Source organism: Puntigrus tetrazona, unplaced genomic scaffold (assembly GCF_018831695.1).
Source record: "Puntigrus tetrazona isolate hp1 unplaced genomic scaffold, ASM1883169v1 S000000671, whole genome shotgun sequence".
NCBI lineage: Eukaryota > Metazoa > Chordata > Actinopteri > Cypriniformes > Cyprinidae > Puntigrus > Puntigrus tetrazona.
The window spans coordinates 185,389-197,952 of record NW_025048290.1 but is presented as its reverse complement, the minus strand read 5'-3'; the positions used below and the strand labels follow the sequence as shown (position 1 = coordinate 197,952).

Sequence of the window (12,564 nt, the reverse complement as noted above, 5' to 3'; positions counted from 1 at the left end):
AGCGACGGATTCACCTGGAGCTCGTCAGCCGCGGGCCAGATAAGCCCGGCCAGGCGGCGGCTTCAGTGAGCCACAAGACTCCGAGCTGGATGCTAACCCGTTGTCTCTCTCTTTGTCTCCCAGAAGCCACACCGTGACGGGCCTACCTGAGCTAATTCCCCATTACCTCACCGTGGACTCCCTCACGATTTTGAGCACTGGAAACACGGAAGACGACTCACCGCTGCACTCACCGGACTCACCGCTGCGCTCACCGAACTCACCGGACTCACCGTACTGCTATTGTTCAATAAATACACCCTCCGGGGATCCCAAATCACCTGTCTCTCTTGTGCTTCCTCTGCCTCGTCGTGTATATACATACACACACACACACACACATACATACATATATATGTAATTAGTATTTTTTTATTTACCTGTAATTTTTATATTTTATTTTGTTCACCTAGCCTCCAAGAGTAATGCAATTTCAATACTCTGTATGTATGTGCTATACGTGTGGAAGAATTGGCAATAAAGCAGACTTGAATTGACTTCTTGAAACATTGGAGGGAAATCTGGATCTTTCACATTTGTCTTATTTAAAGGTTTGGAAAAGTTTTCAACAACATTACACAGTGTGTTCAGATTTTTCTCCTTAACTAAAGACTCTGATTGGTTGTCTCCAAGCTAACATACTCCTCGTAAAGTACTGATTATCTAAGTCCTGTGTCTTGCCTATCTCCTATGTGCTTTCTGTGTCTGTTTTCGGCTGGGACTAGGTGATGATCTGCAGCGACCTTCCCACATCCAGTTTTCCTCAGGTCGATTTGGTTAATCATGTAATTCTCCAAGTAGAAGAGGTTCAGAGTGATCATCCAGTCCCTAAAAACTACCGGGCCTCACCAGCTCACCTTTTTCCAGGACCCTTCACATATACCAAGCCAAATGTTCAGACCATTCATCTTCTCCCAGCACCTGTGTCTTTTCTCATTCCCCAATCAAACCTCCCCCAAGCTGACAGGAGAAATATTTGAGTCTTTAGACTATGCCTAGACAAACTAATGATTATGAATGTATGACTATTAAGTATAGCTGTATTTCATATTTGTTACCATGTACATACTTCAGATAAGTACCTTGTGTTACCACTCATTTGCCTGTAGGTAAGGGATATATACCATGTGCGTACCAGGGAAGTACATGACTGCAAAAATAAAGTGCTACATTTCTTTCTTGACTGGATGGGTACCAGCAATTTTGTGTGTATTTAAGTATACTGTATATCATGTCTTTACATTCTTGATTCATGCAGGTTCACAGGTGATAACTATTATAATAACAGTACATAACTAGAAGTGTATGTCACTTACTGAGTCAGGGATAAAGCCAATGGCACGCAGTTCTACTTTTCCAGAGACTGAAAATGTGTTGACCATGTCAAGAGGAATTCTGTGTTTGAATTCCAAAATGTGAACCCCATTAACTGCTACCTACAAAAGTAAGTAAGACATATCAATTGACAAATCATGTTTTTTTGTATCACAACAACTACTACTAATAATTAATATGTGGGTTAAAATGCTTTTAACAGGCAGAGGGCTATCAATCTCATTTGTTTATACCTGTGATGTGATGCCTTACACTCACTTTGAAAACGTCACAAAGAACCAAGATTATGGTCTCAAAAGATGCTCCTTGTTTAAAAGGCATAAGGTCAATATTTTCTTCTTTTCCCCAGTTTTCATGTTGTAATGAGTTGCACACAATCTGTGGGGAGCTGCTGAAGCGGGGATTGAAGTGAAAGGCGATGTCTGCCTGTGGCTTTGTGCTGCATCCACATGTCAAATCGAACTGAAACCTAGGAAGGCACAATAAGCATTACATGGATGATTAAATGATAGTCTATAGCAAAATAAAAAGGTTTTAGGACTTAAGCACTTAATTTATTATGAGACACATTTAAAACAATTTTAAAAATATGTTTATGTATATACAGTATATTCTAGTTGTTACTATATAATATGTGGTTTTCTGAGACTAACTATACATCTAAAAGAAAAGTTGGTACACTCTAGAAGTGCCAAGTCCGGTTCTTGGAGATCTACAGTTCCTTAGAAGAGGAAAACGATTCCATACCTAAACAAATACAACTGATACAGCTTGATATTCAGGAATGCTTGGCAAGTGTGTTCAAACATGGATGGAACTAAACTCTGTAAGAAGATAGAACTCCAGGAATAAGATCTGGCAGCACTGCAGGTATACAAAATACTCAAAGAAATTAAAATATGCATGGTCTAAAAATTCCACCCACTTTGTTAAAATTTTGGCAAGCTCTAAAAAACAAAAAAATATATTTTACATTCTAATGGCTGTAGGTAGACCACAGATGAAATTTTGCCAATTGCTCAGTTTTTACACATACAATATACATCCTGCATTTCCCTGTTTTTGGACTTAGTTCGGAGTTATTTCCATCCAAACTATGGACCTCATCACCTACCAGTACCATCCTAGCCACTGGACCTGTCACATGGGGGAAAAGACTGGTGGTGTCCAGTGTGGAAAATCACTCACTGATATCAGCTCGAGCAGCTGGCATCACAAGGTCTTCAGTCCCAAAGCTGCTATTCATTCAAGCCCACCATTTTCAGCCTATCAAAGCTTGCATAGGAGGACCTATGGCTACCTATGACCTTATGGCTACCACCAATTCGGACACAGAGTTGACGGCAATGCTTTCCTGGGCCACTGCACGCCTCCCAGTCCTGAGCCTTGCAGCAAAAGATTAGTTCCTCGGTAAGCCCTGCCTGCCCTGGCTCTTTTCTATTTCCAGAAGTACATATAGAAGCTGATGAGCTTGTAGATTGCCCTTTTTTCGTCCAGAAGCTGCCCTGGTGGGGTGGCTAGGGGGTATGTTGAAATTCCTCGGGTGGAGAGTGAGGTTGCACTGCATCTGTGCATGCGAAATGCTGCCACTTGGAAGAATAGTCCTTGCCTCCCATCCCAGGGCCTGTAGGCTGTCAACCACTTCCGTAGCTGAGGCATGCAGTCCTGTGGGAAATCTAGCACACCCTGTCCCCGTGCCTTCCACCGCTCCCAGGTTGGCCACACCTCAACCTGCCCATTGCCAGGGGAGCCCTCCTGCTCCTCCCTATGCTTAGAACCAGTCAAGGCCAGTTAGAACCTCAGGAAGTTTCAATGTTCGGTCGACTTAAAGAATGCATACTTCTATGTCTCGATTCTTCCTCAGTGCAGATAGTTTCTTTGGTTTGCGTTGGAGGGTTGAGCTTGGCAATGATTTGGAGTCGGCGTGATTTGGAGTTGATTCAGACAAACCCAGGTAGACCTGTTTGCTTCTCCCACTGCCATCTGCTTTATTGCCTCACCGAGAAACCCCTCAGTATAGATGCACTGGCACACAGCTGGCCTCAGGGGCTTCACAAGTATGCCTCCCCCCCCAGTGAGCCTTATCGCACAGACATTTTGCAAGATCAGGAAGGACGACAAATAGGTCCAATTGGTTGCACCACATTGGCCCACCCAGACATGTTTTTGGGCACGCATCTCGCAAGAGACCCTCCTTCTCTAAGGGGTACAGCACCCTCTGGCACTCACGTCCCAATCTGGGGAATATATACATTTTTACAAAAAAAGTTGTCTTTGGAATATTTCACCCACAGTCAGTCAGGAGGTCACCACCCACATGCCGTGTTCCCAACAGCGCCTCCCGCACACACAACATAATTAAAGGAGACAACTAAATATACAAAATATAGGCTATTTTAGAGGGCAGGGTTACTTTTGAGGTCTGGTACAAATATGACATTGACTAGAAAATACATAGGCTATAGGCTAAGGCTCATATGCATGTATAATACATGTAAATTCATGAGTAAAAATAAAATTCAGACTCACGCATTCTTATTAAATAGCGGTGATTCTGCTATGTCTATTAACTTCAAACATTTGAAATCACAATCACATTTTAATATTTTAATTTTAATATTTAAGGTTGCTTTCGAGCAGTTGCTGATCCAGATTGCAGCGCTCATACTTAACGCTCCACTTTAAACAGCTTCACAAATGATCTTGACAGCAGGCATGAAAGTGGACCTTTTCCTACAACGGAAAATACAATATCTGACTATGTCTAAGTTTTATGCTGTGTTCTTGCAACATGCACATGAGGAGGAGGTCATTTTGGGGTTTAAATGAGGAGTTAAATTAAGTTAGGGTGAGAGACATGATCGATCAATCTCCAGTGTTGTATCTCTGCAACTCTTCAATAAAATTGCTGACTATTGTTAAGTATTGTCGGTCATCCTTATTCCCAAGAAAAATTCACAACAAAGCCAGCAGCCACATGCAATGGCACCTGTGATGATTTTACAGCCCAGTGTGATCCAATCACAACTGGCAGTGGCATCGGTAACCCAGCTAAGACCATTGATCCTGCCTCGCGATGGCCTAGTGCTGCAACCAGCAGCCATATCACAGGAGCAGGATGAATGATGCTAATGATAAAGCTGGGGTCTGTGAATTGGTATAATGTATGCGGGCCTGGACTTTGCAAGGGGTGATCTTCGGGGAGACTGCATACTGAGTAGAAACATACATGGAATGAGGACTTCTGTAAGACCATCGAAGCTCTGGCTCGGCTAGTGCAAGCAGAATTTCCTTTTGTGGACACCGTAACAATCTCCCATTACGTACAGGAGAAAGACGAATCTGTGTGGAATTGTTTTATTTTATCTGCATGAATGCCATATGCAAGGTGTGTTCATGAATGAACTGAGAGCTGAGATTCCATAGGGGGTGAAAAACCTCTTTGTCAGATAGAGAACAGGACGACTGGAAGAGATCTACATAGACACCCTGCATTGGGGCTAGACAAGTAACCTGTGAGCTAGACAAGTAAGAAATGACCACAAAACCAAATGCGGCAGGGGCAGTGTGGCATGTCACAATGATTTACGAAAGTAAAAATTTTTGATCAGTGACAAAATATTTCATGTTAGTTGAGGGGGTTCCTATTGAGTTTCTCACTGATTCTGGGGCAGCCAGATTAAGCATACGACCATGGGACCTGCAATGGCACCGTTTTTAACTGAGCAAACAAACAAATCCATTTCGGTATCAGGCCATGAAATTCAAGAAATATTCACAATGCCGCTAAATTGTGAAACAGAAGAGAGGCAAGTGCTGACACATGCATTCCTCTGTTCACCCCAATGTCCTGTCCTAATCAAGGAAAGGGATTTATGGTGTAAACTAAATTTGGTTTTGAAGGCTTATCCCCAGGGTGTAAGAGTTGTGGAGGAGGAGCACTTTTGTTGTCTCCATCTGTGCCCCAGTGGATTTATGTATGGCAAAAATTATGTCTGAGTAAAAATGGTGGTGAAATGGCCAAAACAGTACTAAGCCTTTCAACACAGAAATAATGCTGCCTGACAATTTGCATCGCACATCACATGTTGTAGTGGAAAAAGTCTGTATCAAAAAGACTGGTTTGAAAAAAAAACAGAAAAAGAGACATTAAAATGTGAAAAATGCTATTGGTCACAAAAGATGTGCTTCTAGGGCCAGAAGTGTTCCCCACTTATCTCTTTCTAAATGAAAAGACAAAACATGGTCGAAGGTGGGTTTTTTTTATAAAGAGGTGTGTATACTGACTGGCTTGAAGTCAAGTCTGATGGGGTTAATAAAAGGGTGTAAGCCAGTGGTAATAACTCAAAATCTGATTACAGGACACACCAAAATCAATACCCATTGAAAAAAAGAAGCTGGGGATAAAACCAGTGTCTGAGTCTGTTGAAAGAGGGAAATATTGTGCCATTCAATGAGTCTCGTTTACACCCAGTTCCATTTACATTGTGAAAAGATCAGATAGAGGCCAGCCAAAAGAGTTTTGTACAGGATTTACAGAGCAGTAAATGCAGCTGTCAGACCAAGGCTGGTTTCAGAGGATGCACATTTTTTTGACTGTGCTTATGCATTCTTTAGTGCCTGTGGAAAAACAGCCAATTCCAGTTTGCATTTGAATTTAATGGAAAAGATACACTGGCCTTACAAAGAAGATTTTAACCCTTAACTCTGACTTGTTATCCAAAATACAGTTTTGCTAATAGCAAGTTACCTTTTTGGGGCATGTCATAACCAAAAAGCAAATGCTGTCATTTTTGGGAATATGTTCATACTGTCCTACATTTATTCCTAACTATGCAGTGCTCAAGCAATCCCTGAGAGCTCTAACAACAGGAAAGGATTGAAATCAACAGACAAAATTTGAATGGACGGAAGAGGTAGAAGCAGCATTTATAAATATGAAAGTTCAGCTGTCATCAGCTCCAACATTTTGGCTGTCCACCATTGAAAAACCTTTCGTTCAGATGGTCGATGAGAAAAATGGGTTTATGACAACCGTGTTCTTGCATGCTCATGGTGACAGGTTAAGACCTGTGGGTTACTTTTCCAGTAAACTTGATCCAGTTGCAGCAGGACTGCCTCAATGCTTGAGGTGCAGTGGCAGCCTCTGAAAAGGCTGTCGGTTACTCCAACCTGACCTGAATGGTACCACACACAGTCACCATGATTCTGCAAGAACAAAAAACATTGCATTTATAAATGGCTAAGTGGCTACGATATCATACTATCCTGCTTGATATGCCAAATGTTATGGTTAAGCGTTGCACAACCTTGAATCCTGACAATCTTCTTCTGAAACCAAGTCAGTATATGAACCAGTAATTATAAACACATACATTTTCGTCATTTATGCCCACTCAATCACACGCAAACAAAAACACAAACAAACATAAAAACTCAAGCAAAAACAAAACAAAAACACTCAACACAAACATGCACACATAAACAATCCTACAGTTAAACATTTTTTTATGATACGTCATACAAACCTTTAATGGAATTAAACAGGGGGTATCTCTACAAGAGGATGAAAAGCATTATGATTAAACAATGAAGTAACTTTTGTTGTTGTTGTTTTAATATAAATTTTATATTTATATTAGTCTCTTTCAAACCAACAGAGATTTTCCTTAGTCTGAAAATCAGTTGTCACACGTTGTTTGCAACAAATGTAATTTTTAAACAAGTGTCTGACTGAGTCTTTATAACAGATTAGACTTTTTCTACTATTTACTTTAGATAGATTAAAAAGTTATTTATCTCCAATATGTATACAGTAACTGATGAGGACATGAACAAGAATAATTACATAAACTCCATGATATTATGATTCCATGATATTAATCAAATTGACAAAAGAAATAAGGTCTCTTCAAAACACAGTAAACCTTTCTTATTACGTTTTAAATGTGTTGAACAACCGTAGTCGTTTGTTAGCATTTGTTATGCTTGTAGTTTGTAGTTAATCACGTTTAAGCTAAAGTTTAAGTCTAAAGCTTTCTCAGACCCCACAAACTGCCAAAAACCTGTTGTTAAGCCTGTCGTTACAAATCCTAAAGAGAAAAGTCTTCCATGCATCCCATTTTCATTTTGTCTCAGGAAACAAAAAGACTGTCAGTGTGACCATTAATCATTTCAAAGCTAAAAAAGGTTAGTTTTAAAAACTATTTTTACAGATACCTAACATCTTAAAGCTTCTGTACTGAAATGATATTTGTCTCAAACCATCAAACATATAAGATGGTGTTAATAAGATGGACTTAATGTCAATTATTTGGATCATTTATTAGGTCAATTATTTGATAAAATCTTAGTAAAAATTAATCTATATACTGTGGAAAAATAAATATGTTGCATTTAAACACCATGGTTAATCATACCATTTTTTTAAACTGAGAAAGAAAGTCTAATCTGTTGTAAAGATCCTGTGAGACATTTGTAGTACCTTGTTTGAGGATTACTTTTGTTGTAAACAACTTGTGACAATTAATTTACAGTCTAAGAAAAATCTGTTTGAAAGATCTAAAATAAAGATATTAAAACAACAACAGCAAAAATTATATTATTGTTTCTTCATATTGCTTCATCTTGTAGAGATAGACCCTCTGTAATTCTAAGTTTTTATTTGTAAAAATTTTTATGACATCATAAAACTCAAAATGTTTACCTTCAGGGTTGTTTATGTGTGCATGTTTGTGTTGAGTGTTTGTGTGTGTGTAATTAATTAATTAAGAAATAATTTTTTCAACACAAAACACATGTAACTCTCTCTCTTAGGTCCAGACACATGTTGTCTAACCTCAATAGAGTTCAGAATATCTAAGAATGCTGATTGTAATGCATCTTTTTCATTATTGACATGGACATTAAAATTAAGACTTTGTCTGCAGCCAGTAGTAACTCAGTTAAAAAAAAAAAAATCTGTAAATTCTTTAATAAAATCTGTGTGGTGCCCTGGTGGCCTGTATACAGTAGCCAGTACAAACGTGACAGGGTTTTATCACTAACACTATTCTTCCCTCTGAGAAGTACTGAGAATATTATTAGAAATTGTAGCAATACCTTCCCTTTACCCTTCGAATGTGGCTCATTCTTATAGCAGTAGTCTTGGGGGATTTTTAAAATAATGTATTGTTATTTGTTGAACATCAATTATTCAAATAAACTGTCGTTCTTAATTTTGGTTTGGATGTTTTCAATTGTGTATGAGGTGGGCACTACTTAGACATCCAGTCAATGAGACACAACAGTCTGTATATTTCATCACCCCGGTAAGCACGGAGGGGACGAAGGGCGGGGACACATATTACAGTGTCTGAAATAGTAATTGCATGTTCACACCCCTTTTTAGTGATCTCTGAATGGGGAAATCCAACATCATTGGTGCCGACATGAATACTGAATACATACATGAATCTTACTGATTTTACATTTAGCATTAGCTAGCACTTTTAGATATGCCAAGATGTCAAGTGCTCTGGCTCCTGGTAAACCTTGGACTATACTGGCTCATGTCTCCCTTTTCACGTTCCATACAAACATTTTAGGATTTAAGATTAAGATTACTGCGCATTCTCGACTCAAGTTCTCTGAAAAGGGCAGATGTATCAACACTCAAAACAATGATCAATAATCCAGTAATTGCAGCAAAACAGCAATGTAATGGCATAGTGTAATTAAAAAAGACACCTGACAAACAACTTGACAAATATCTGGACCTTTATAGGGAAACAGCCGTGCAAACACAATAAGAGATAAATGAAATATGCACTTTTTATTTTATTTTACATGATACCTAATTATTTATATTCAGAGTATTTATACTTTCACATGCTTTACATTTTTTTCAGTGTTTTATTATAGCAATTACTTAACTTTTTGAAAAAAAAATTCTTTATGTGTGTTACATTAATTTCTTAAGGGACAAGATCAAGTTATCGACATGTCCTCAATCCTCCATCAAGCCTCTCCCATTAGGCTGGCCACACACCAAATTTCAACTTTTGAAGCACCCAACATCCCACAAATGATCCTTGCTCGCTCTCATTGGCTATAGCAGGTGTCACATGAGAGACAGTCTGATCAAGAGTTGCGAGTTCAGCAACATCTCATTTGGAAGCAGTTAAATAATAATAATGACACTACACAATAGAGGATTTTTTGGACAAAAAATTAATTGCAACAAGCCATGAATAGGTCCAACCTGCCCCCGTGCTATGTTGCTATGACAACAATTTTGGAATGAGCATCGAAGAACTAGCAAATCCAAGATCAAGCCAAATCGTTAACAATCAAGTCCATCTAACTGAGTTAGTGATATACAAAGAACGGACCCCCTGAACATAAAATACTACAAATACCTGAAATGATTAATTCAGGTGATTCACAGAAACAACACTCCTCGCAGTTACTTCTCATACTTAAAACAAAGCATATGAATAAACGTCTACTGACAAACAGGAAAGAAAGTCCTCCGTAATAGAACACCAGAAAAGTCATTTGCATTTGTTTCCTTTAAGTTATCTAACTCAAGGTATAAAATACCTTAGTAACTTAGGACTTATCATGGCAATTGGAATGGCATTGTAACACACACACACACACACACACACACACACACACACACATATTATATATATATATATATATATATATATATATATATATATATATATATATATATATATATATATATATATATATAATTTTCCCCCTCTCTCTAAAAATGGATTAGGAGAAATACTGCCATTTTTTTTCTCTGTAGTAATTTGGTAACGTAATCTCGTGGCCTCTAGTAACCTACTTCAACATTTGAAATATGAATATAACATTTAGGTGAATTAAAGTGATTTTGTAAGTTAAAAATTATTTGCTTACGTTTTTGGACTGTGGGTGGAAAATTCAGACGGTTCCTTAAGTGGCAAATAGTATTTACTAAAATAAGCATTAAATGAAACTGGGTCACAAAAGGACATATAACCTTTATAATGCATTTATGTACTTATACAACAGGATATTTTTAGTGGATCTTACCTGTCCGCATTATTATGAACACATCCCTGTATAACAATCATCTCCCCTGGGTGAAGACCACCCGCTATAATCTCAGTGAAGGGCATTGCCTGATGAACATAATAATAAACATTGATAACGTTCAAAACACATTCCATCGACAATATTTTTCAGGCGGTTACTCTTACGTTGAGCGAAACAGAATGCTTATGAATTCACAGATTTGTTTTGCATGTTAATCTTGCTATGCTGATATCTCAAATTCTTAGATCGACTTACCGGATTGAGAATTGTCTGTTTTGCATTTGCCACTGACATTAAAATTCGTATTTAGCAATTAACAGTAATATACTTAAAGTCGTGAATTTTCTAAATAACGTGGTCTTGTTATAACCCAGTTTCCTGCATTGGCGAAGAACTAAAAGGCTAAAACAGCTTACTTCAGCATCATTTGTATGAGGTGCCAGACTGGACAAAAAACGAAGGTAACGCGATTTGAACGTTCGGTTTTAATACACTCCTTTAACAACAACAACAACAACAACAACAATAATGTACTACAATAAATAATCATCAGCATTAACAATCCCAACTAAAATGTAACTTATTTTTGTTCCCCATTTATATCAAACTCTAAACTCTATAAATACCTGCAATAAGTTAAACTGTCCCCAAACATTATTAAAAAAAATATGCTTATTTTATTAGATACTTCTTTACTTGAAGTTTTAATGAGTGCCTTTTAAAATACCTATTTATACATTCATATAAAGGGAGAGTAAAAACATAATTGAATATGGTACATGCATGAGAAAACTTTTTTTTTCTCTCAAGTAATTCAGTAATGTAATCTGGTGGCTATTAGGAACCTAACCTTAAACCTGGTGGTGCTCGGGAACCTTAACACTTCTTTTTAGCTTTAATTTGTGGTTACTTTTTACTTATTAATTTCTGGGTTTGTTTTAATCCCCACTTACAATTTAGATTCTAAATTAAATAATTCCCAAGTTACTTATTTGAATTTTTTTATTTGTGGATTAATTTAGTTATTCAACCTACATGCTAGTGAATGCTAGAGATATCACATGTGGTAGCTGTGCTAGTTGGACAAGTTGCTATATTTTTAAAATAATTGTTTAATTAAAGTGTCAGGCAATTTTGACAAACATTATGATGCCTTCTGTGCTAACATTTCTTCTTTCCCTTTTAGATAAATGGTCAGGGTCCCGTTGTGTCACTTTTTAACACAAGGTACCTCACATTTCGGCATGCAGTGTACTCCATTGCTTTCAGTGGTTTGTCTAATGCATTAGGTCAAGATACATTTAAATATTTCAAAGCAAAGTTTTAAATATTTCCACAAATGCTAGCATAATAATGCTTATAGTCAATGCTATATAAAGAAAATTTTTGTAGTGTTTATTAAAATGAGACAAATCTGTTATTATTTTATCTTAATTCAGTCATTATTAAATGTCTCTTTGAAATTATCAAGTTATTTGTGTATTCCTCATCCTTTCCCACACAGAAGCATGACAGAAAAAAACAACCTAAAGAAAAATTACTGTTTTGTTTGTTTTTTTTCATTGTTTTTGTTTTTCTGTCCCGTCATGGATCACATGGCAGCTATTACCCTGCTGAGCCTTAGAGTGGGGGAACTACTCCCTTCAGGAACATCTAGAGGAATCCCTTGGTCTAGCCCATCTGACCACCTTCCCAGATAATTGCTTGAACACGTTTTTGCACACCACACTGAACACCACACCACGTGTGCAGTTGTCTTAGGAGGGTCCCTGAGGAGGGTTACAAGAAGGATTATGTAGAGTGGGTGCTGGTGTCATGTGGATTGACGCTGAACGTGCACATCAACACCAACCCCACTCAGGACCCAGGATCCAGCTCACCATCATTGTGCAGTGTGAAGCATAAGCAGCCCACCCCTGACAGAGAGCCAAAGCCCACAGTGACCAACAAGCCATCTCCAGAGAAAGTGAGATAAGGGACCCCCCAAAGCTAGAGCCTGACCAGATCCGAGAGCTGGCAACTAAGGTTTCCTCTTGTTAAACCCGTGTCTTCTCTTCACAGAGTGTTCTGTCTGTCTCTTCTGCCAGTTGTTCCACTCCTTCCTGGGATTGGACC

The 12,564-nt window shown here is 38.1% G+C and overlaps 1 protein-coding gene across 3 annotated transcripts; it reads right to left on the bottom strand.

Moving 5' to 3' along the window:
• Positions 1 to 431: 431 nt before the first annotated feature.
• On the bottom strand, positions 432 to 10,875 carry LOC122334892 (galectin-8-like). Of its 3 annotated transcripts, none has more exons than XM_043232774.1 (5): positions 10,705 to 10,875; positions 10,447 to 10,535; positions 10,291 to 10,347; positions 1,633 to 1,843; positions 432 to 1,475 (listed from the first exon to the last, which is right to left on the bottom strand). In XM_043232774.1, the coding sequence occupies exons 1-5, from the start codon at positions 10,741 to 10,743 to the stop codon at positions 1,335 to 1,337; spliced, it is 537 nt and encodes a 178-aa protein (XP_043088709.1). In that variant the 5' UTR covers positions 10,744 to 10,875; the 3' UTR covers positions 432 to 1,334. The 3 variants fall into 3 exon arrangements, with proteins under 3 accessions (XP_043088709.1, XP_043088710.1, XP_043088711.1); XM_043232776.1 differs by having other exon boundaries at positions 1,352 to 1,475; positions 1,608 to 1,843; XM_043232775.1 differs by lacking the exon at positions 10,291 to 10,347 and having other exon boundaries at positions 439 to 1,475.
• Between the last annotated feature and the right edge of the window lie 1,689 nt (positions 10,876 to 12,564).